Raw genomic sequence first — 24,664 nt, 5'->3', positions numbered from 1 at the left:
AAACTACAAGAGTTTCAGAATTTCTTTTGTTTTGTTTTATTTTATTCTGTTTGGGATTTCTGAATGAAGTGAGAAGGAATCGGTAAATTGTCTATGGGGAAGGGCAATCTAAGCAGGTTCCCAGTAGTTCAAGATAATGCAGCTTAATGTCATTTGGAAAAAACAATAATGGAAGACATTTTTAGAAAGGAAAAACTTTAAAAATAGTGTTGTAAATTTTTCTTCCACATCACTGTCATGAAATAACGCTGTTAAAGGAAAGAATTAGGAATGAGTTGCAAACCCAAAATAGCAGGTACAAGCACGAAAGAATAGAGAAATGCAGTAACCTCGGCTTTAGTTGATGTGACAATTTAGATTTCGTGTGTAGTAAAGCTGCGTAGAATCAGTAACTTCTAGCATCTAATTAGACTCAGTAACTTCTAGCATCTAATTACCAAAGCAGGAACCCACTTTTCTTATTAACTTTGATAACATTATTGTGTTGTTCAAAAAGATACACAGTTTCTTTCGTCTTTTGTTTTCTTTCAGACTGGTGTATGTGTAATAGTTTTGTCTTTTGCAGCTTTTTGTACTTACCTTTTAAAGTCAACAGCACTTCATCAATGATTTTTAAGTTAATGATGTGTCATAGTTTCCTGATGTTGTTTCAATTAGTTCTTAATTAAAATTTGTTTCAAAATAAGTCAGCTAAATAGTGAAGCCAAAAAAGAAACTTGAAAACAAATCGGCTGAAAATAAATTCAAATAACAGGACACTAACTTACATTGGCATTACCACTGTTACCACTTTATACATACAAAATGAATTCACAGAGGTTATCTCATTTCATTCTCAAAGCAGTTTGCCCACAGATACATAGCTGGTAAGTAAGTAGGTGGCTTATAACCACTTACCTGTAAGGGACATAAACCTAGATCTCCTGACTAAATTAATTTTTGTTTCACTGTGCTATATTGTTTGTCCAACATATATATTAGTTATGAATACTACTTCAGAAAATTTTACATTAACCTTAGAGTCAACAGTGGAAAGAATAAAGACAGTTCTGATCAGAATCTAGAAAATGAATGAGTTATATGTATGTGTTTTTTTAATCTGAAAATAAAGATGGTATGATTTATATCTATCAGCCCACTTTGAAAACTAGAATTATCAGTCGGACTGATTTCGTGTTACTCAGGAAGAAAAGTGTTATTTCAAAAGATGCTTTGAACACCCTAGCGTTAGCGAAGAGGATTATAAGAAATTGATTTAACACATTGAGGCTTATTTTCTTTTTGGTGCGGGGTCTTTTTTTTTTTTTTAAGGTTTATCTTCAGTATACTCAGTAAAGTGAAAAGTTGTTTATGAATGTAGAACAGGATGATTTTTTAAAAAATTTGTTCATTCATTTATTTATTATTATTATACTTTAGGTTTTAGGGTACATGTGCGCAATGTGCAGGTTAGTTACATATGTATACTTGTGCCATGCTGGTGCGCTGCACCCACTAACTCGTCATCTAGCATTAGGTATATCTCCCAATGCTATGCCTCTCCCCTCCCCCCACCCCACAACAGTCCCCAGAGTCTGATGTTCCCCTTCCTGTTTCCATGTGTTCTCATTGTTCAATTCCCACCTATGAGTGAGAATATGCGGATTTTGGTTTTTTGTTCTTGGCGATAGTTTACTGAGAATGATGATTTCCAATTTCGTCCATGTCCCTACAAAGGACATGAACTCATCATTTTTTATGGCTGCATAGTATTCCATGGTGTATGTGTGCCACATTTTCTTAATCCAGTCTATCCTTGTTGGACATTTGGGTTGGTTCCAAGTCTTTGCTATTGTGAATAATGCCACCATAAACAGACACGTGCTTGTGTCTTTATAGCAGCATGATTTATAGTCCTTTGGGTGTATACCCAGTAATGGGATGGCTGGGTCAAATGGAATTTCTAGTTCTAGATCCCTGAGGAATCGCCACACTGACTTCCACAAGGGTTGAACTAGTTTACAGTCCCACCAACAGTGGAAAAGTTTTCCTATTTCTCCACATCGTCTCCAGCTCCTGTTGTTTCCTGACTTCTTAATGATTGCCATTCTAACTGGTGTGAGATGGTATCTCATTGTGGTTTTGATTTGCATTTCTCTGATGGCCAGTGATGGTGAGCATTGTTTCATGTGTTTTTTGGCTGCATATATGTCTTCTTTTGAGAAGTGTCTGTTCATGTCCTTCGCGCGCTTTTTGATGGGGTTGTTTGTTTTTTTCTTGTAAATTTGTTTGGGTTCATTGTAGATTCTGGATATTAGCCCTTTGTCAGATGAGTAGGTTGCGAAAATTTTCTCCCATTTTGTAGGTTGTCTGTTCACTCTGATGGTAGTTTCTCTTGCTGTGCAGAAGCTCTTTAGTTTAATTAGATCCCGTTTGTCAATTTTGGCTTTTGTTGCCATTGCTTTTGGTGTTTTAGACATGAAGTCCTTGCCCATGCCTATGTCCTGAATGGTAATGCCTAGGTTTTCTTCTAGGGTTTTGATGGTTTTAGGTCTAATGTTTAAGTCTTTAATCCATCTTGAATTGATTTTTGTGTAAGGTGTAAGGAAGGGATCCAGTTTCAGCTTTCTACATATGGCTAGCCAGTTTTCCCAGCACCATTTATTAAATAGGGAATCCTTTCCCCATTGCTTGTTTTTCTCAGGTTTGTCAAAGATCAGATAGTTGTAGATATGCAGCGTTATTTCTGAGGGCTCTGTTCTATTCCATTGATCTATATCTCTGTTTTGGTACCAGTACCATGCTGTTTTGGTTACTGTAGCCTTGTAGTATAGTTTGAAGTCAGGTAGTGTGATGCCTCCAGCTTTGTTCTTTTGACTTGGTGATGCGGGCTCTTTTCTGGTTCCATATGAACTTTAAAGTAGTTTTTTCCAGTTCTGTGAGGAAAGTCATTGGTAGCTTGATGGGGATGGCATTGAATCTGTAAATTACCTTGGGCAGTATGGCCATTTTCATGATATTGATTCTTCCTACCCATGAGCATGGAATGTTCTTCCATTTGTTTGTATCCTCTTTTATTTCCTTGAGCAGTGGTTTGTAGTTCTCCTTGAAGAGGTCCTTCACGTCCCTTGTAAGTTGGATTCCTAGGTATTTTATTCTCTTTGAAGCAATTGTGAATGGGAGTTCCCTCATGATTTGGTTCTCTGTTTGTCTGTTGTTGGTGTATAAGAATGCTTGTGATTTTTGTACATTGATTTTGTATCCTGAGACTTTGCTGAGGTTGCTTATCAGCTTAAGGAGATTTTGGGCTGAGACAGTGGGGTTTTCTAGATATACAATCATGTCGTCTGCAAACAGGGACAATTTGACTTCCTCTTTTCCTAATTGAATATCCTTTATTTCCTTCTCCTGCCTCATTGCCCTGGCCAGAACTTCCAACACTATGTTGAATAGGAGTGGTGAGAGAGGGCATCCCTGTCTTGTGCCAGTTTTCAAAGGGAATGCTTCCAGTTTTTGCCCATTCAGTATGATATTGGCTGTGGGTCAATATTGTCATAGATAGCTCTTATGATTTTGAGATACGTCCCATCAATACCTAATTTATTGAGAGTTTTTAGCATGAAGGGTTGTTGAATTTTGTCAAAGGCCTTTTCTGCATCTATTGAGATAATCATGTGGTTTTTGGCTTTGGTTCTGTTTATATGCTGGATTACATTTATTGATTTGCGTATATTGAACCAGCCTTGCATCCCAGGGGTGAAGCCCACTTGATCATGGTGGATAAGCTTTTTGATGTGCTGCTGGATTCGGTGTGCCAGTATTTTATTGAGGATTTTTGCATCAGTGTTCATCAAGGATATTGTTCTAAAATTCTCTTTTTTGGTTGTGTCTCTGCCCGGCTTTGGTATCAGGATGATGCTGGCCTCATAAAATGAGTTAGGGAGGATTCCCTCTTTTTCTATTGGTTGGAATAGTTTCAGAAGGAATGGTACCAGTTCCTCCTTGTACCTCCGGTAGAATTTGGCTGTGAATCCATCTGGTCCTGGACTCTTTTTGGTTGGTAAGGTATTGATTATTGCCACAATTTCAGATCCTGTTATTGGTCTATTCAGAGATTCAACTTCTTCCTGGTTTAGTCTTGGGACAGTGTATGTGTCGAGGAATTTATCCATTTCTTCTAGATTTTCTAGTTTATTTGTGTAGAGCTGTTTGTAGTATTCTCTGATGGTAGTTTGTATTTCTGTGGGATCGGTGGTGATACCCCCTTTATCATTTTTTATTGCATCTATTTGATTCTTCTCTGTCGATTTTGTTGATCCTTTCAAATTTCTTTTGAAATTTCTAGGAATTGAAATACAAATTCCTTTTGTATTTCTGTGGGATCGGTGGTGATATCCCCTTTATCATTTTTTTATTGCATCTATCTGATTCTTCTCTGTCAATTTTGTTGATCCTTTCAAAAAACCAGCTCCTGGATTCATTAATTTTTTGAAGGGTTTTTTTGTGTCTCTATTTCCTTCAGTTCTGCTCTGATTTTAGTTATTTCTTGCCTTCTGCTAGCTTTTGAATGTGTTTGCTCTTGCTTTTCTAGTTCTTTTAATTGTGATGTTAGGGTGTCAATTTTGGATCTTTCCTGCTTTGTTTTGGGGGCATTTAGTGCTATAAATTTGCCTCTACACACTGCTTTGAATGCATCCCAGAGATTCTGGTATGTTGTGTCTTGGTTCTCGTTGGTTTCAAAGAACATCTTTATTTCTGCCTTCATTTCGTTATGTACCCAGTAGTCATTCAGGAGCAGGTTGTTCAGTTTCCATGTAGTTGAGCGGTTTTGAGTGAGATTCTTAATCCTGAGTTCTAGCTTGATTGCACTGTGATCTGAGAGATAGTTTGTTATAATTTCTGTTCTTTTACATTTACTGAGGAGAGCTTTACTTCCAAGTATGTGGTCAGTTTTGGAATAGGTGTGGTGTGGTGCTGAAAAAAAGGTATATTCTGTTGATTTGGGGTGGAGAGTTCTGTAGATGTCTATTAGGTCCGCTTGGTGCAGAGCTGAGTTCAATTCCTGGGTATCCTTGTTGACTTTCTGTCTCGTTGATGTGTCTAATGTTGACAGTGGGGTGTTAAAGTCTCCCATTATTAATGTGTGGGAGTCTAAGTCTCTTTGTAGGTCACTCAGGACTTGCTTTATGAATCTGGGTGCTCCTGTATTGGGTGCATGTATATTTAGGATAGTTAGCTCTTCTTGTTGAATTGATCCCTTTACCATTATGTAATAGCCTTCGTTGTCTCTTTTGATCTTTGTCGGTTTAAAGTCTGTTTTATCAGAGACTAGGATTGCAACCCCTGCCTTTTTTTGTTTTCCATTTGCTTGGTAGATCTTCCTCCATCCTTTTATTTTGAGCCTATGTGTGTCTCTGCACGTGAGATGGGTTTCCTGAATACAGCACACTGATGGGTCTTGACCCTTTATCCAGTTTGCCAGTCTTGTGTCTTTTAATTGGAGCATTTCGTCCATTTACATTTAAAGTTAATATTGTTATGTGTGAATTTGATCCTGTCATTATGATGTTAGCTGGTTTATTTTGCTCGTTAGTTGATGCAGTCTCTTCTTAGTCTCGATGGTCTTTACATTTTGGCATGATTTTGCAGCGGCTGGTACCGGTTGTTCTTTCCACGTTTCGCACTTCCTTCAGGAGCTCTTTTAGGGCAGGCCTGGTGGTGACAAAATCTCTCAGCAGTTGCTTGTCTGTAAAGTATTTTATTTCTCCTTCACTTAGGAAGCTTAGTTTGGCTGGATATGAAATTCGGGGCTGAAAATTCTTTTCTTTAAGAATGTTGAATATTGGCCCCCACTCTCTTCTGGCTTGTAGAGTTTCTGCCGAGAGATCCGCTGTTAGTCTCATGGGCCTCCCTTTGAGAGTAACCCAACCTCTCTCTCTGGCTGCCCTTAACATTTTTTCCTTCATTTCAACTTTGGTGAATCTGACAATTATGTGTCTTGGAGTTAGTTGCTCTTCTCGAGGAGTATCTTTGTGGCGTTCTCTGTATTTCCTGAATCTGAATGTTGGCCTGCCTTGCTAGATTGGGGAAGTTCTCCTGGATAATATCCTGCAGAGTGTTTTCCAACTTGGTTCCATTCTCCCCGTCACTTTCAGGTACACCAATCAGACGTAGATTTGGTCTTTTCACATAGTCCCATATTTCTCGGAGGCTTTGCTCGTTTCTGTTTATTCTTTTTTCTCTAAACTTCCCTTCTCGCTTCATCTCATTCATTTCATCTTCCATCGCTGATACCCTTTCTTCCATTTGATCGCATCGGCTCCTGAGGCTTCTGCATTCTTCACGTAGTTCTCGAGCCTTGGTTTTCAGCTCCATCAGCTCCTTTAAGCACTTCTCTGTATTGGTTATTCTAGTTATACATTCTTCTAAATTTTTTTCAAAGGCTTCAACTTCTTTGCCTTTGGTTTGAATATCCTCCCGTAGCTCAAGAGTAATTTGATCGTCTGAAGCCGCCTTCTCTCAGCTCGTCAAAGTCATTCTCCGTCCAGCTTTGTTGCGTTGCTGGTGAGCAACTGCGTTCCTTTGGAGGAGCAGGAGAGGCCCTCTGCTTTTTAGAGTTTCCAGTTTTTCTGCTCTGTTTTTTCCCCATCTGTATGGTTTTGTCTACTTTTGCTCTTTGATGATGGTGATGTACAGATGGGTTTTTGGTGTGGATGTCCTTTCTGTTTGTTAGTTTTCCTTCTAACAGACAGGACCCTCAGCTGCAGGTCTGTTGGAGTACCCGGCCGTGTGAGGTGTCAGTCTGCCCCTGCTGGGGGGTGCCTCCCAGTTAGGCTGACCGGGGGTCAGGGTCAGGGACCCACTTGAGGAGGCAGTCTGCCCGTTCTCAGATCTCCAGCTGCATGCTGGGAGAACCACTGCTCTCTTCAAAGCTGTCAGACAGGGACATTTAGGTCTGCAGAAGTTACTGCTGTCTTTTTGTTTGTCTGTGCCCTGCCCCCAGAGGTGGAGCCTACAGAGGCAGGCAGGCCTCCTTGAGCTGTGGTGGGCTCCACCCAGTTCGAGCTTCCCAGCTGCTGTGTTTACCTAAGCAAGCCTGGGCAATGGTGGGCGCCCCTCCCCCAGCCTCGCTGCCGCCTTGCAGTTTGATCTCAGACTGCTGTGCTAGCAATCAGCGAGACTCCGTGGGCGTAGGACCCTCTGAGCCAGGTGCGGGATATAATCTCCTGGTGCGCCGTTTTTTAAGCCCGCCGGAAAAGCGCAGTATTCGGGTGGGAGTGACCCAATTTTCCAGGTGCCGTCTGTCACCCCTTTCTTTGACTACGAAAGGGAACTCCATGACCCGTTGCACTTCCCGAGTGAGGCAGTGCCTCGCCCTTCTTCAGCTCGCGCACAGCGCGCGCACCCACTGACCTGCGCCCACTGTCTGGCACTCCCTAGTGAGATGAACCCAGTACCTCAGGTGGAAATGCAGAAATCACCCGTCTTCTGCATCGCTCACGCTGGGAGCTGTAGACCGGAGCTGTTCCTATTCGGCCATCTTGGCTCCTCCCCTAAATTTTCAACTCAGGATGATTTTAATAACTTTAATTTTTACCAGTCTAAACTTTCTAGTTTTGGGTGTCTTTTTTAACTACTTCACAGAGTATTTTCACAAATACTAAATGAGTATTCTTCCACAGCATTATACAAGACTCGGTGATGAGCGGCAGTAGGTTTAAGAAAGTACTATATCCTTTGGTTAAAATTCCATGCCGATGTCCTCTGATTAGTTTAAATCCTGAGCCTGAACTGAGCTGCACTGGTGACTAATTTACAGTGAAAGTAATTTATATAAAATATACGTAAAATACAAAATGATATTTCACATTGTGTATGGGTTTTGCCTGCATACGTAATTATGATGTCTACTTTCCAAATTACAGTCTGCTGCAAATCCTGAGACTCCCAACTCAACCACCTGCAGAGAGGCCAGCACCCAGTCTTCATCAGCTGCGGCTAGCCAAGGCTGGGTCTTACCAGAAGGCAAAATCATGCCAAACACTGTTTTTGTTGGTGGAATTGATGATAGGGTATTGTATTCATACCTCATTGTTACCTTAAAATACAATGGGATTTGGGCCCTGTTACAAACTTAATGTGTTTTTGTACTTCATGGAGGTTTAGAATTGCTTCTGGTTTGACCCATAGGTACTAAAAATATCTTTGACGAAGAGCTACTGGTCATTTGGGGATAAATGGGGAAAAAATTTCCCCCTCATGGTAGTAAAATTGTAGTAAAGTTGAAATTTTTGAATGCTGAATTTTTACTCTGACGTTCCATTCTGTTCCATAGCCGGATGAAACTGAGATCAGAAGCTGCTTTGGTAGATACGGTTCAGTGAAAGAAGTGAAGATAATCACGAATCGAAGTGGTGTGTCCAAAGGGTGAGTAATTTTATCAAAAATATCTGAACTCTAGTCCCCTGTTCTATAGGTATGAGACAAGACTTCAAAACTGATATTCTGACCCTTGTATAAATGAAATTGTTGCGGTGTTAATTTCTTTCACGTAGGGGATAAAAGGTTATTACCAGTTCTTTTATTTAATCATTTTTCTAATGTTTGCTTTGAAATGTCTGCAATTTTTATTTCATACAGATGAGTTAATCAGTTTTCTCAAATAATTGTTTTCTTCATACACTGCACCGCATCTTAAATTTTAACCACCTTGTCTTAGATAGTAAGTTAAATTCAGGTTCACAGATGCGAATTCTTTGTTAATCAATGAAGTTTTCACACTGCCCTAATCCTAGCACATTTTGACATAGTTCTGCTTAAGAAAAAGTAGTATTTGTAGAGGATCTGTCATGTGCATGTTAGCAAATACTTATCATGGTATATTATTCATCTTTGGTCATGATCACTTCTGTATATAGAATAGTAGAAGTTCTGAACCATGTACTGTATGATGGTGATTTTATGCTTCATTTGTCTGCCTTTATAGCTATGGATTTGTTTCATTTGTTGATGATGTGGATGTCCAGAAGATAGTAGAGGTAAGTAATAGAAAAATCTCTTTCTTATCTTACTGCTACGACGTTTAGTGTTAGAGATATACTCAGACTTGTGTAAAATTTGGAGGAAGCTAGACTTCCTGTTCAAAATCCAAACTCAGAGTCACCTCCCATAACTTGATAGATCCTGTTTATTTCTGAGTGGACACCTAGGTTCACGAACTACAGACAGGAAAGGTTGGAGACAGGGTGATGAAAAGCTTTTGATCAACTTTCACTTGATGCCTCTTGACACTGATTAGAGTGGCAAGGGTAAGTAAGGTAGCTTCATGATGACAAATTTTAATTTGGTGCGTAGTTGTCACTGATCGTCTATGATGATAGGCACTTTAGAAGACTTTAGGTGTTTACCCAAGTCTTGGAAGCTAAGACTTGAAAATGGATTTTAGTTTTGTTACTGTTCTCTTTTCAGTCACAGATACATCTCCAGGGTAAAAAGCTGAAGCTGGGCCCTGCAATCAGGAAACAAAAGTTCTGTGAGTAGGAAAAGAAATTGTTCTTTTTTGACCCGGGTAGCTTTTCAAATAACTAAAAGTAGGCTTTTTTCTTCTTGCTTTTCAAAAAGGTGCTCGTCATGTGCAGCCATGTCCTTTGGTATTTAATCCTCCTCCTCCACCACAGTTTCAGAACGTCTGGAGGAATCCAAACACTGAAACTTGCCTGCAGCCCCTAATCACGCTGAATCCTGTAACTCAGTACGTTCAGGTAAGAACTGCTTATGTTCCTGTTCTCTTGTTTATTGTAGTCATCCTTGCGTCTGTGGAATTGTATCTACACTTTCCATAGTAAGTGGCAATGGAATCCCTGTTTGAACAGTGTGAGTAATGGGAAATTTGTTACTTTTGTTAGAAATTTCTTACTCTTAGTGTTGGTTATTTGAGCTAAAAATCTTCTATATACTTTGTGAGACTTTCTCTGAGAAATGATCTCTGTAGACATACGAACAAATCTCTTCCTATCTCTTCCTTTTTCACCCCATATAACTAGTTCCTAAAGCATTTGGAAGCCGCTCTCCTTATGTGTCTGCCTAGCTTATTGTTCTCTAAGGTTAGCAGTTAACCTAGCTATTCTTTGCTTGCAATGATTTCCAGATGCCTCCTCGTATAAATTGCTGACTTCTGGATATATTCTGGTTCTTGGATGGGTAGATTTCTGTAGCTCCTCTTTACTTGCAATGCTTTCCAGATGCCTCCTCATATAAATTGCTGACTTCTGGATATATTCTGGTTCTGAGATGGGTAGATTTCTGATCTCTTTTACTCTGTCTATAAATCCCGTGAGTTTCTGGCATGTCATTTCTCTGATGCTGGTTGCTTTGATATTTAAAGTAGGATTTGACATCCTCTGTCACTTACTGGTGATAAATAACGTTTATTTTGTTCTTCGTTCCTTTCATTTCTGTGTGTGTTTAAAAGACCTTTTCTTTGATGGAATATAAAGTAACAAAATAGTAGTGAAATAGTTCTTCAGTGTCTCTCATATGTTGACATTTTCCATGTCCTTGAAATGTGTAGGGTACACCTCCTCTTCTTTTTCCTTCTCTGAGCAATGGCTAGAATAAAAGCCCTGCTTGTTTCTGGCATTTACGGTGAGCCATTACTGAATATGGGTGTATTCATGAATGCTGCTACCTGTATGTTTTTAATTAGTAAGTATTCATTGAAACGTCGAAGACATTATACTGTCTCTTTTCCATTTGTGGCTTATATACTGCCCTTAATTTGTGGAAATGAAGTACCGAGAAAGCCGTAACATCTGTCGAAGAACTACAGTATTACCCTATAATATTGTCAAATACAAAACAGTCTGGAAGTATTTTGCCAAAGAAATAGCAAATATATTAATTTAACTTACGTTGAAATCTGTCTTAATAGAGCCTTATCACCAGTGTCAGAAATTACTTCTGGGTGGGCATAGGTAGACAGTGTAAATAAGGTAAACTTTGGCTGGTGCAATAGGCACTTCTTTTGTCATTTGTCTCTTCCCCTTCCCCACCCAAAGGGTAGCACTTGACAGGGAATATTTGTTTCTTCATAATGTCTGTCATTCATTTAGAAATCTGCATTGCTGTAGGTAGAGAAACAATTACTATTTCAATGTTCTTCCTATTTTTGTCACGTTGGGAATGATACTTCCTTCTAATTAAAATAACAGTGTTTTACCGTATTAATCCATTCTTTCTGTAAACTTTATTTTCAGGCTTATTCTACTTACCCAAATTCACCAGGTCAGGTCATCACTCGATATCAGTTGCCTTTATATAATAATCAGTTAATTGAACAGGGAGTAAAATGATTTACTTTCAGCTACCATTGAGGCCTTCTGCTTGTTTATACAAATTGCCTGAATAGGTTGTCATTTTAAACTAGTGAAGTGTACCTGAAATTTTAGAAAACGCTTAGAATTAGCGTAATGAAGGCCTCTGTAGTATTTAGAAGTGATGAAATAATATTTTGACAGGAGGGTACTTGGCAATAACTTTTCTGTAGAACAATTTCTGAGATTTGGTGTTCCCATCTTTGTTTTAGCATGTATTTTGTTATGTTTGCCGTCAAAGAGCTGAAACATGCAGACTGTCTTTCATGAATTTAGAGATACAGAGTGAAGTAAAAGCTTTACCCAATTCTTAGAGCACAGAATTCCAATTGTGTTCTTATTTTAGCTTGCTGCTTCATGATAGTAGTTCTCTGGGTCTCTTTTCAATGATACAACTATATCTATGACCGATAATCATATGTGTGGTACCAAATTCAAAGAATTAGTATCTTTGAGAGTTTCACAATGCGATTTGCAGAAAATTGGGAAAAAGGTGAGATTTTCTATGTAGAAGGAAGAACAAGAAGTTGAGGGATTAGAAACCTAAAGTACTTATTTTTTCTATTCTGTTTCTTTTATTCTATTAACCAAGGAGCCAGCATGAGAAGTACTTCGATGTTGTCTGTCTCACGTGTTTTTGAAAATGTGTAGTAATATTTGAATAATTTTGGTTTCCTTTTTTTTTTTTTTTTTTCCCCCAAGATGCCACCACAGCGGCCTGTTGGGGAGCAAAGGAGTTATGCTGTACCTCAGGTAAAGTGAATGTGCCAAACGTACACTCCCTGTTCTTTCTTGATTTTTTTCTATTTCATACGTGCCTGTAGTTTTTTTAAATCGTTCTTTGTATTAATGTGGCACATTTTGTTACTTTCTTTTTAACCCAATTTTAAACTCTTATGGGAGCAACAGTGCCTTTTTCTCTCCCAGGTTTTTGCATGCTTAAGCAATGGCTGGTCCACATAATGATAAGAATTCAGTTACTTTTAGATTGACTATACAGTCCATGAAAGGTAATATTAATGTGGCCTTAGAATGAGCGTGTATCTGCCTGGAATCTGCCTCTGGCCTTTCCCTTCGTAAAAAAAAAAAAAAAAAAAAAAAAAAAAAAAAAAAAAAAAGTGTTCAAGAGAAACAGAAATGTTTTGCTATTAATTACTCTTAAATAAGAATAGGAAGAAAAAAGAATACTACCTCTAAAACACCCGAACTGCTTTCCCGCCAAATAACTAGTTCCAAAAATATTTGAAAGCAGCTGTCTTCGTGTGTCTGCCTAGTTTATTCTTCTCTAAGGTTAGCAATTCATCCAGCTATTCTTTACTTGCAGTGTTTTCCAGATGCCTCCTCATATAGATTGCTGACTTCTGGGTATATTCTGGTTCTGGAATGGGGAGATTTCTGATGTGTTTTACTATATTTATAAATCCCGTGAGTGTCTGGCATGTAATTTCTCTGATCCTGGTTACCTTGATATTTAAAGTAGGATTTGACATACTCTGTCACTTACTGGTGATAACTAACGTTTATTTTCTTTTTAGTTTGTTTTATTTATGTCTTAGTTTAAAAGACATTTTCTTTGATGGAAAATAAAGTAAGAAAATAGTGGTGAAATAGTTCTTCAGTGTCTCTCGTTTGTTGACATTTTCCATGTACTTGAAACGGGTAGGGTATACCTCTGCTTCTTTTTCGTCCTGTGAACGATGGCTAGAAAAAAAGCCCTGTTCCTCACATTTACTGTGAGCCATTACGTAATCTGGGTGTATTCATGTGTGATGCTATGTATATGTTTTCAATCACTAAGTATTTATTGAATCGTAGAAGACATTATACTGTCTCTTTTCCAGTTGCGGATTATATACCGCCCTTAGTTTTTTGAAATGAAGTACAGAAAAAGCCGTAACATTTATAGGAGAACTTCATATTACCCTGTGGTCTTGTCAAATACAAAACCCTTTGGAAGTATTTTAAGAAAGAAAGAAAGCAAATGCATTAATTTAACTTACATTGAAGTCTGTCTTAATAGAGCCTTATCACCAGAATAAGAAATAACTTCTGGGTGGGCATAAGTACACAGTATAAATAAGGTCAACTTGTCTGGTGAAATAGTCACTTCTTTTTTCATTAGTCTGTTCCTCCTCCCCAGCCAAAGGGCCTCACTTGACAGAATCTTTCTTTCTTCATAAAATCAGTCACTCATTTAGAATCTGCGGTGCTGTATATAGAAAAGTAATGTTTTAAAACTTTTTCATAGTTTTTTATATTGGGAATAGTATTTCTAATTAACAAAATGTTTTACCGTATTCATACATTCTTGCTGTAAACTTTATTTATAGGCATATCCTACTTATCCAAATTCAGCAGTTCACGTCATCACTGGATGTCATTTGCTTGTATATAATTGTCAGGTAATTTAAGAGGGACTAAAATGATTTACTTTCAGATATTATTGAGCCCTTTGTTATACAAATTGCTTGAATAGTTTGCCATTTTAAAGTAGTGAAATGTACCTAAAATTTAAGACAACACTTAGAATTAGTCTAGAATGAAGGCCTCCGTATTATTTAGAAGTAATTGCATAATATTTTGACAGGAATGTACTTAGCAAAAACTTCACTGTAGAACAGTTTTTTGAGACTTGGTGTCCCCTTCTATATTGTAGCATGGTTTTTTTTCATCTTTGCCGTCAAATAGCTGAAACATCCAGACTGACTTTTATCAATTTTTTAGAAAGACAGAGTGAAATAAAATTACTACCCACCTTTTAGAGCACAGAATTTGAATTATATTTGTATTTTAGCTGGCTGCTTCACAATAATAGTCCTCTGCGTCTCTTTTCATAGATATGACTGTGTATGTGACCCATAATCATATCTGTGGTAATAAATTCCAAGAACTAATATCCTTGAGATTTCCACAATACCAACCCCAGAAAATTGGGAAAAAGTTGAGGTTTTACATAATAGAGTTAACAACAAGAACGTCAGAGATTAGAAACCTAAAGTAATTCTTTTTTCTGTTCCGTTTCTTTTATTATAATAACAAATTAAAGGAGCCAGCGTATGTACTTCAATATTGTGTTATCTCATGTATTTTTGAAAATGTGAAGGAATATTTGAATGATTTTTGTTTCCTGTCTCTACTAAAAACACAAAAAAATTAGCCAGGCGTGGTGGCGCACACTTGTAATCCCAACTACTCGGGAGGCTGAGGCAGCAGAATCACTTGATCCTGGGACGCAGGTTGCTGTGAGCTGAGATTGTGCCACTGCACTCCAGCCTAGGCAGCAAAGAGAGACTCAGTCTGAAAAAAAGCGATGCCATGAATATCTTTGTGTAAATATCTTGGCACGCTTCTGCTATTAATTTCTTGAGATGAATTGCTATCAGTGAAATAGCTAGGTGAAAGCACTTTGCCCCTTTTATAACAATTTTATAACTACTTCTCCTTTTTAGTATACTGGTGAGTATCCCCGCTTATCAAATCATGATGCACCTTTTCCACAGTACTCTTGGTAAATCACGTATTGGTATTTTCTCATTGACGGTGTGTAGAGCGCTCTCTTTTCCACACCCATTCCAGTGAAAGTTACTAGTATTTTTTAAATTGTCAGCCTAATAGCTGGAAAATATTACATTGTGTTGATGCCCACTTTTTAAAATCATCGTTGAAGTTGATCATTGATCTTTAGCTTTTTAAATTAGGTTTTTAATTTTATTTTTCTTACTGATTCATAGAAGACTTTGTATTGGTATTCACTTTTGTCATACATAGTGGAAAAAATATATAGGAGTAATAAGGAGGTGCCCTGGTGCCCTTACCTTATTCCTATTTTCAGTTCAGTTGACTCAACTAGTTCACTTGTAAGCTTGATGATAGGGTAGAATGAGATTGATCGAAAAGAAGATTCCTCTATCTCTATTTTACTTGGGTTTTAAAAAAATTTAAAAATGAGTGCTGTATTTTGTCAAATGATTTTCAGTGATGAATTAAAGTAATGTGTCCTGCAAATTGAGTATTCTTGCATTCCCAATATAAACTTAGACTCTTTATATACTGCTGGAATTTCCCATTTGTGTTGAGGGCAGGGATGGATCATCTGGGTGAGGCTTTGTTGCTTATATGCTTTTAGCTTTGTAAAATGCGTTGAGAAATACTTTCTTCCTCTTTGAAAACAGAGTTTCGGCATAGCATTCTTTTATTATCTGTGGCCACAACCCATTTTTCAGGTCTCATATATACTTTTGTTTTCTTGTGTTTTCTTGCTTTGTTTTGCCAGGATTGTTTATTGCTTGAATTTCATCCTCCCCACGCACCACTCCCCGAGAATCTGCGCTTTGATTTACTAAAGTTTTCATTCTGATTTTCACGTCGTATTTTCTAAATTTTATCACTCTCTTTATTTGCTCCTCCTCTTTTGCTGCCAATGTAACTTTGCTGACTACAAATGATAGGCTTTTTCCTGGTCAGTTTATATAAATACCAATTTGCTTACATGTTGACACAGTAATTGAATTAGATAATACTGGCAAAGGAGCTGACCTCCCAGGAGTTTAAATAACGATAATTTTTTTGCAGCTTTTAGCTGTCGTCGTCACTTGGTTGTCCACATGTAACAAGGAATGTATTTGCTCTATGTGGCAATGAGAGTTGTGTATATGATGGTCTTGAAGCTCACTCCTGTTTACTATTCCAACATTTCTCATTTCAAAATTCAACAACTCACTTGAAGATATGATTAAGAAAATTACTTCTTTAATGCAGTTTGTTTTCAGGATGCCATTGACGGTTACGTTGGTACTTTCTTTAAACTTAAACTTTTCTTATCCTAAGCATTGATTTATATTTTTGGCCATAGTTTAGAAGTAACCAAAGGTTGTCTGTTGATTGTGGATTTTTATATATACATTATATAATTATGTATAAATACACACACGTGGGAATTGAACAATCCCTGCTAATCGAGCCATGGCAAAAATGAAGTACATTGCAAAAAATGAAGTACGTTGCTTACTTTGTTTGCTTTGATCGCCACCTGCTGGCCGAGGACTAGGACATGATCATTACTTCCTTAATTTAAAATATGATGACTCTATTAAAGAGATTCGGTGAATTTTATATGTACGATTCCAGTTGAGCAGGCAGCCAGTTTATAAGATCCAAGCTAAAGTCAAACTTCTTATAAAACCAAATGCCTTTTTTTTCTTCTTTACCAAACTACGGTTGTTTCGGGTATCCAAATGAGTATGAGAATCAGAAGAGGCACCAGAGATCTTTTCCAGCCATTTGTTTTGAAGCAAGGAAACTGAAACTGAGGTCATGAAAAGATTCACTTTCGTGAGCAATGGAAATCAGGTTCTTCCCAAACAAGAATTTTCCTCTTCAATTCTTGTGGCACTGTCACAAGGTTTCTTAACCAGACCCTTTGCAAATTTGGCACCAAATAATTCTTTATTGTAGGAGGCTGTCTTTGCATTGTAGGATGTGCAGTAGCATGGCTGGGCTTCAGCCCATCAGATTGCAGGAATACATCTTAGCTGTGACAGCCAATCTCTAAACGTCGCTAAATGCCCCTGGGGCTCAAAAATCTTGCCCAGTTGAGAATCAGTGCATTTCCATAACCTCTCATAATCTGATACAGGTTTCTGCCAGATGTTAGATTTCTAAATTAAAATACATCCAAACACTATGGTGCAGAGACAATACTGTAATGTAGCTTGTTTATCAAAGAAAAACATAGCCAAAGTTCATCCACAAATCAAGGGGGAATTGAAAAAGAGAAGAACTACAAGAATTTCAGAATTTCTTTTGTTTTATTCTGTTTGGGATTTCTGAATGAACTGAGAAGGAATTGGTGAATTGTGTATAGGGAAGGGAAATCTAATCAGGTTCCTAATAGTTCAAGATAATGCAGCTTAATGTCATTTGGAAAAAACAATAATGGAAGACATTTTTAGAAAGGAAAAACTTAAAAATAGTGTTTTAAATTTTTCTTCCACAACACTGTCATGAAATAAAGCTGTTAAAGGAAAGCATTAGGCATTAGTTACAAACCCAAAATAGCAAGTACAGGCAGGAAAGAAAAGAGAAGTGCAGTAACCTCGGCTTCAGTTGATTTCACAATTTAGATTTCATGTATAGTAAAGCTGTGTAGAATCAGTAACTTCTAGCATCTAATTAACAAAGTAGGAACTCCTTTCTTACTACTATAACATTATTGTGTTGTTCAAAAAGATACACAGTTTCTTTCGTCTTTTGTTTTCTTTCAGACAGCTGTATGTGTAATAGCTTTCTCTTAGGCAGCTTTTTGTGCTTTCAGAGTCAACAGCACTTCACCAGTGATTTTTAAATTAATGATGTGTCGTAGTTTCCTGATGTTTCGATTAGTTCTTAATTAAACTTTTTTCAAAATAAGTCAGCTAAATAGTGGAGCCAAAAAAGAAACTCGAAAACAAATCTGCTGAAAATAAATTCAAATAACAGGACACTAACTTACATTGGCATACCACTTTTCCACTTTTACCACTTTATACGTACAAAATGAATTCACTCATTTATATCTATCAGGCCACTGTGAAAATTAGAATTATCACTTGGACTGATTTTGCGTTACTCAGGAAGAAAAATGTTATTTCAGAAGATGCTTTGAACACCCTAGCGTTAGGGAAGAAGATTATAAGAAATTGGTTTAAAACATTGAGGTTTATTTTGTTTTTGGTGCGGCTTCTTTTTTTTTTTTTTAAGGTTTATCTTTAGTCTACTCAGTAAAGTGAAAAGTTGCTCACGAATGTAGAACAGGATGATTTTAAAACTTTAATTTTTACAAATCTAAACTTTCTAGTTTTGGGTGTCTTTTTTAACTACTTCACAGAGTATTTTCACAAATACTGAATGAGTATTCTTCCACAGCATTATACAAGACACGGTGATGAGCGACACTAGGTTTAAGAAAGTAGTATATCCTTTGGTTAAAATTCCATGCTGATGTCCTCTGATTAGTTTAAATCCTGAGCCTGCACTGAGCTGCACTGGTGACTAATTTACAATGAAAATAACTTATGTAAAATATATTATACTTAAAATACAAAAATGATATTTCACATTGTGTATGGGTTTTGCCTGCATACGTAATTATGATGTCTACTTTCCAAATTACAGTCTGCTGCAAATCCTGAGACTCCCAACTCAACCATCTGCAGAGAGGCCAGCACCCAGTCTTCATCAGCTGCGGCTAGCCAAGGCTGGGTTTTACCAGAAGGCAAAATCATGCCAAACACTGTTTTCGTTGGTGGAATTGATGATAGGGTATTGTATTCATACCTCATTGTTACCTTAAAGTACATCATGAACAGTGGGATTTGGGCCCTGTTACAAACTTAATGTGTTTTTGTACTTCATGGAGGTTTAGAATTGCTTTCAGGTTTGACCCATAGGTACTAAAAATATCTTTGACAAAGAGCTACTGGTCATTTTGGGGATAAATGGGGAAGAAATTTCCCCCTCATGGTAGTAAAATTGTAGTAAAGTTGAAATTTTTGAATGCTGAATTTTTACTCTGACGTTCCATTCTGTTCCATAGACGGATGAAACTGAGATCAGAAGCTGCTTAGGTAGATACGGTTCAGTGAAAGAAGTGAAGATAATCACAAATCGAAGTGGTGTGTCCAAAGGGTGAGTAATTTTATCAAAAATATCTGAACTCTAGTCCCCTGTTCTATAGGTATGAGACAAGACTTCAAAACTGATATTCTGACCCTTGTGTAAATGAAACTGTTTGCGGTGTTAATTTCTTTCACGTAGGGGATAAAAGGTTATTACCAGTTCTTTTATTTAATCATTTTTCTAATGTTTGTTTTGAAATGTCTGCAATTTTTATTTCATACAGGTGAGTTAATCAGTTTTCTCAAATTGTTGTTTTCTTCATACACTGCACAGCATCTTTAATTTTAACCACCTTGTCTTAGATAGTAAGTTAAATTCAGGTTCACAGATGTGAATTCTTTGTTAATCAATGAAGTTTTCACAGTACCCTAATCCTAGCACATTTTGACATAGTTCTACTTAAGAAAAAGTAGTATTTGTAGAGGATCTGTCATGTGCATGTTAGCAAATACTTATCATGGTATATTATTCATCTTTGGTCATGATCACTTCTGTATATAGAATAGTAGAAGTTCTGAACCATGTACTGTATGATGGTGATTTTATGCTTCATTTGTCTGCCTTCATAGCTATGGATTTGTTTCATTTGTTGATGACGTGGATGTCCAGAAGATAGTAGAGGTAAGTAATTCAATGGAAAAGTCCCTTATTTATCTTACTGATACGACGTTTAGTGTTAGTGATATACTCAGACTTGTGTAAAATTTGGAGAAAGTTAGACTTCCTGTTCAAAATCCAAACTCAGAGTAACCTCCCATAACTTGATAGATCATGTTTATTTTTGAGTGGACACCTAGGTTCATGAACTACAGACAGGAAAGGTTGGAGACAGGGTGATGAAAAGTTTTTGATCAACTTTCACTTGATGCCTCTTGACACTGATTAGAGTGGCAAGGGTAAATAAGGTGGCTTCATGATGACAACATTTAATTTGGTGCGTAGTTGTCACTGATCGTCTATGATGATAGGAACCTTAGAAAGCTTTAGATGTTTACCCAAGTCTTGGAAGCTAAGACTTGAAAATGGATTCTAGTTTTGTTACTGTTCTCTTTTCAGTCACAGATACATCTCCAGGGTAAAAAGCTGAAGCTGGGCCCTGCAATCAGGAAACAAAAGTTCTGTGAGTAGGAAAAGAAATTGTTCTTTTTTGACCCGGGTAGCTTTTCAAATAACTAAAAATAGGCTTTTTTCTTCTTGCTTTTCAAAAAGGCGCTCGTCTTGTGCAGCCACGTCCTTTGGTATTAAATCCTCCTCCTCCACCACAGTTTCAGAACATCTGGAGGAATGCAAACACTGAAACTTGCCTGCAGCCCCTAATCACGCTGAATCCTATAACTCAGTACGTTCAGGTAAGAAGTGCTTATGGTCCTGTTCTCTTGTTTATTGTAGTCATCCTTGCGTCTGTGGAATTGTATCTACACTTTCCGTAGTAAGTGGCAATGGAATCCCTGTTTAAACAGTGTGAGTAATGGGAAATTTGTTACTTTTGTTAGAAATTTCTTACTCTTAGTGTTGGTTATTTGAGCTAAAAATCTTCTATGTACTTTGCAAGGCTTTCTCTCAGAAATGACCTCTTTAGACACATGAACAAATCTCTTCCTGTCTCTTCCTTTTTCACCCTATGTAACTAGTTGCTAAAGTATTTGGAAGCAGCTCTCCTTATGTGTCTGCCTAGTTTATTGTTCTCCAAGGTTAGCGGTTAACCTAGCTATTCTTTACTTGCAGTGCTTTCCAGATGCCTCGTCATATAAATTGCTGACTTCTGGATATATTCTGGTTCTGGGATGGGTAGATTTCTGATCTCTTTTACTCTATGTAAATCCCGTGAGTTTCTGGCATGTCATTTCTCTGATGCTGGTTGCTTTGATGTTTAAAGTGAGATTTGACATCGTTTGTCACTTACTGGTGATAAATAACATTTATTTTGTTCTTCGTTCCTCTTATTTCAGTGTGTGTTTAAAACACCTTTTCTTTGATGGAAAATAAAGTAACAAAATAGTAGTGAAATAGTTCTTCAGTGTCTCTCATATGTTGACATTTTCCGTGTACTTGAAACGTGTAGGGTACACCTCTTCTTCTTTTTTCCTTCTCTGAGCAATGACTAGAAGAAAAGCCCTACGTGTTTCTAGCATTTACGGTGAGCCATTACTGAATCTGGGTATATTCATGAATGCTGCTACCTGTATGTTTTTAATCAGTAAGAATTTATTGAAACGTAGAAGACGTTATACTGTCTCTTTTCCAGTTATGGCTATATACTGCCCTTAATTTGTGGAAATGAAGTATAGAGAAAGCCGTAACATCTGTCGAAGAACTACAGTATTACCCTATAATGTTGTCAAATACCAAACAATCTAGAAGTATTTTGCCAAAGAAATAGCAAATGTATGAATTTAATTTACGTTGAAATCTATCCTAATGGAGCCTTATCACCAGTGTAAGAAATAACTTCTGGGTGGGCATAAGTACCCGGTATATATGAGGTAAACTTTGGCTGGTGAAATAGTCACTTCTTTTGTCATTTGTCTCTTCCCCCTCCCCACCCAAAGGGTAGCACTTGACAGACAATTTTTATTTCTTCATAAAGTCAGTCATTTAGAAATCTGGATTGCTGTACGTAGAAAAACAATTACTGTTTCAAAGTTTTTCATATTTTTGTTATATTGGGTATGATATTTCTTTCTATTTAAAAAAAATGTTTTACCGTATTAATCCATTCTTTCTGTCAACTTTATTTTCAGGCTTATTCTACTTATCCAGATTCACCAGATCAATTTATATCTATAAATTCCGTCATCCCTGGATATCAGTTGCCTGTATATAATTATCAGGTAATTGAAGAGGGAGTAAAATGGTTTACCTTCAGCTACTATTGAGGCCTTCAACTTGTTTATACAAATTGCTTGAATAGTTTGTCATTTTAAAGTAGTGAAATGTACCTAAAATTTAAGAAATCACTTAGAATTCGTGTAATGAGGACCTCTGTGTTACTTAGAAGTGATGAAATCAGATTTTGACAGGAGTGTACTCAGCAATAACTTTTGTGTAGAACAATTTCTGAGATTTGTGTTTCCGTCTTTGTTTCAGCATGTATTTTGTTATCTTTGCTGTCAAAGAGCTGAAACATCCAGGCTGACTTTCATGAATCTTGCAGAGATATAAAGTGAAATAAAAGCTTTACCCAATTCTTAGAGCACAGAATTCCAATTGTATTTTTATTTTAGCTTGCTGCTTCATGGTAGTAGTTCTCTGGGTCTGTTTTCAACGATACAACTCTTATCTATGACCCGTAATCATATGTGTGGTAACAAATTCAAAGAATTAATATCTTTGAGGATGCTACAATTCTATTTCCAGAAAATTGGGAAGATTGAGGTTTTCCATGTAGAAGTAACAACAAGAACTTCAGGGATTAGAAACCTAAAGTACTTCTTTTTTTCTATTCTGTTTCTTTCATTATAACAAAGGAGCCATCATGATAAATACTTCAATATTATGTAACTCACGGGTTTTTGAAAATGTGTAGGAGTATTTACATAATTTTGGTTACTTTTTTTTTTTTTTTTTAAAAAGATTCCACTGCACTGGCCTGTTGGGGCGCAAAGGAGTTATGTTGTTCCTCTGGTAAAGCGAATTAGTGAAACATATACTTCCTCTTCTTTCTTGATTTTTTGTGTGTCGTATGTGCCTATAAATATTTTAAATCATCCTTTATATTAATGTGTTACGTTTTGTTACTTTCTTTTTAACCTCCCATGGCAGCAACAGTGCCTTTTTCTCTCTCAGGTTTTGTATACTTAAGCAATGGCTTATCCACGTAATGACAAGTGTTCAGTTACTTGTTGGTAGATTATTTAATGTAAGAAAGGTAGTCCTAATGTGGCTTTACCTAAGAACGGTAGTATTAATTTGGCTTTAGAAGAGCATGTATCTGATTAGAATCTGCGTCTGGATTTACCAAGCATAAAAAATTTGATAAAGAGAAACAGAAATGTTTTTCTGTTAATTACTCTTAAAGAAGAGTAGGATTAAAAAGAGCATTACCTCTATAACACCTGAGCTGCTTTCCCCCATGTAACTAAAATATTTGAAAGCAGTTCTTCTCATGTGTCTGCCTACTTTATTCTTCTCTAAGTTTAGCAATTAATCCAGCTATTCTTTATTTGAAATGATTTCCAGATGCCTCTGCATATAAATTGCTGACTTCTGGATATATTCTGATTCTGGAATGGGTAGAGTTCTGATAGTTTTAGATATCTGTAAATCCCATCAGTTTTTAGCATGTAGTGTCTCTGATCCTTGTTACTTTGCTATTTAAAGTAGATTTGACATACTCTGTCACTTATTGGTGATAAATAACGCTTATTTCCTTCTTAGTTCAATTTATTTATATCTTAGTTGAAAAGACATTTTCTTTGATGGAAAATAAAGTAACAGAATAGTAGTGAAATAGTTATTCAGTGTTTCTCATTTGTTGACGTTTTCCCTGTGCTTGAAACACATACGGTATACCTCATCTTCTTTTTCCTTCTCTGACCAATGGCTAGAATAAAAGCCCTACTTTTAACATTTACTGTGAGCCATTACCGAACCTGGGCGTATTCATGCCTGCTGCGTACCTATATGTATTCAAACAATTAGTATTTATTGAAACATATGAGACTTTATACTGTCTCTTTTCCAGTATTGGATTATATACTGCACTTCGTTTTTCAACATAAAGTACAGAAAACGCCATAAATTCTGTAGAACTACATATTACCTTATAATATTGTCAAACACAAATCGGTCCGGAAGCATTTTTACAGCGAAATAGCAAATGTATTAATTTAACTTACATTGAACTCTGTCTTCATGTAGCCTTATCACCAGTGTAAGAAATAACTTCTGGGTGGGCATAAGTACACAATATAAGTAAGGTTAAGTTTGCCTGGTGAAATAGCCAGTTCTTTTGTCATTTGTCTGTTCCCCCTCCACGCCCAACCGTAGGACTTGACCGAGAATAATACATTCTTCATAAATCAGTCAGTCATACACAATTCTGCATTGTTGTATATAGAAAAATAATTAGTATTTCAATGTTTTTCATATTTTTGTTCTACTGGGAATATTTCTTTCTAATTAAAAAAAAAGTTTTACCTTATTAATTCATTCTTTCTGTATAATTTATTTTCAGGCATATCGTACTTATCCAAATGCACCAGTTCAGGTCATCACTAGATATCAGTCGCCTGTATATAATTATCAGGTAATGTAAGAGGAAGTAAAATGATTTGCTTTCCGATATTATAGAGGCCTTTAACTTGTTTATACAAATTTCCTGAATAGTTTGTCATTTTAAACTAGTGAAGTGTACCTAAAATTTAAGGCAACACTTAGAATTAGTGTAGAATGAAGACCTCTGTCTTATTAAGAAGTAATGAAGTAATATTTTGACAGGAATATACTTGGCAGTAACTTTTCTGTAGAACAGATTTCTGAGATTTGGTGTCCCCTTCTTCATTTCTGGATTGTAGTATTCATCTTTGCTGTCAAATAACTGAATGAAACATCCAAAGTTGACTTTGCTGAATTTTGTTAGGGAGATAGAGTGAAGTAAAATTATGATCCACTTTTTAGAGCACAGAATTCCAATTATATTTTCATTTTAGCTGGCT

The 24,664-nt window shown here is 36.8% G+C and overlaps 1 protein-coding gene across 1 annotated transcript in view; it reads left to right on the top strand.

Annotated features, from left to right (window-relative positions):
- Positions 1–24,664, top strand: part of LOC129053304 (deleted in azoospermia protein 1-like) — a 66,889-nt gene that overhangs the window by 20,108 nt on the left and 22,117 nt on the right. The window contains exons 9-20 of the mRNA XM_054545373.1: positions 7,905–8,051; positions 8,315–8,406; positions 8,966–9,017; positions 9,448–9,511; positions 9,601–9,740; positions 18,504–18,650; positions 18,925–19,016; positions 19,577–19,628; positions 20,064–20,127; positions 20,217–20,356; positions 21,749–21,838; positions 24,184–24,255. Coding sequence (XP_054401348.1) covers positions 7,905–8,051; positions 8,315–8,406; positions 8,966–9,017; positions 9,448–9,511; positions 9,601–9,740; positions 18,504–18,650; positions 18,925–19,016; positions 19,577–19,628; positions 20,064–20,127; positions 20,217–20,356; positions 21,749–21,838; positions 24,184–24,255 — 1,152 coding nt within the window. The remainder of the gene's footprint in view (positions 1–7,904; positions 8,052–8,314; positions 8,407–8,965; positions 9,018–9,447; positions 9,512–9,600; positions 9,741–18,503; positions 18,651–18,924; positions 19,017–19,576; positions 19,629–20,063; positions 20,128–20,216; positions 20,357–21,748; positions 21,839–24,183; positions 24,256–24,664) is intronic.

The sequence above is a fragment of the Pongo abelii genome, chromosome Y, assembly GCF_028885655.2.
Source record: "Pongo abelii isolate AG06213 chromosome Y, NHGRI_mPonAbe1-v2.0_pri, whole genome shotgun sequence".
NCBI lineage: Eukaryota > Metazoa > Chordata > Mammalia > Primates > Hominidae > Pongo > Pongo abelii.
This window is presented reverse-complemented; position numbering and strand designations above follow the sequence as displayed.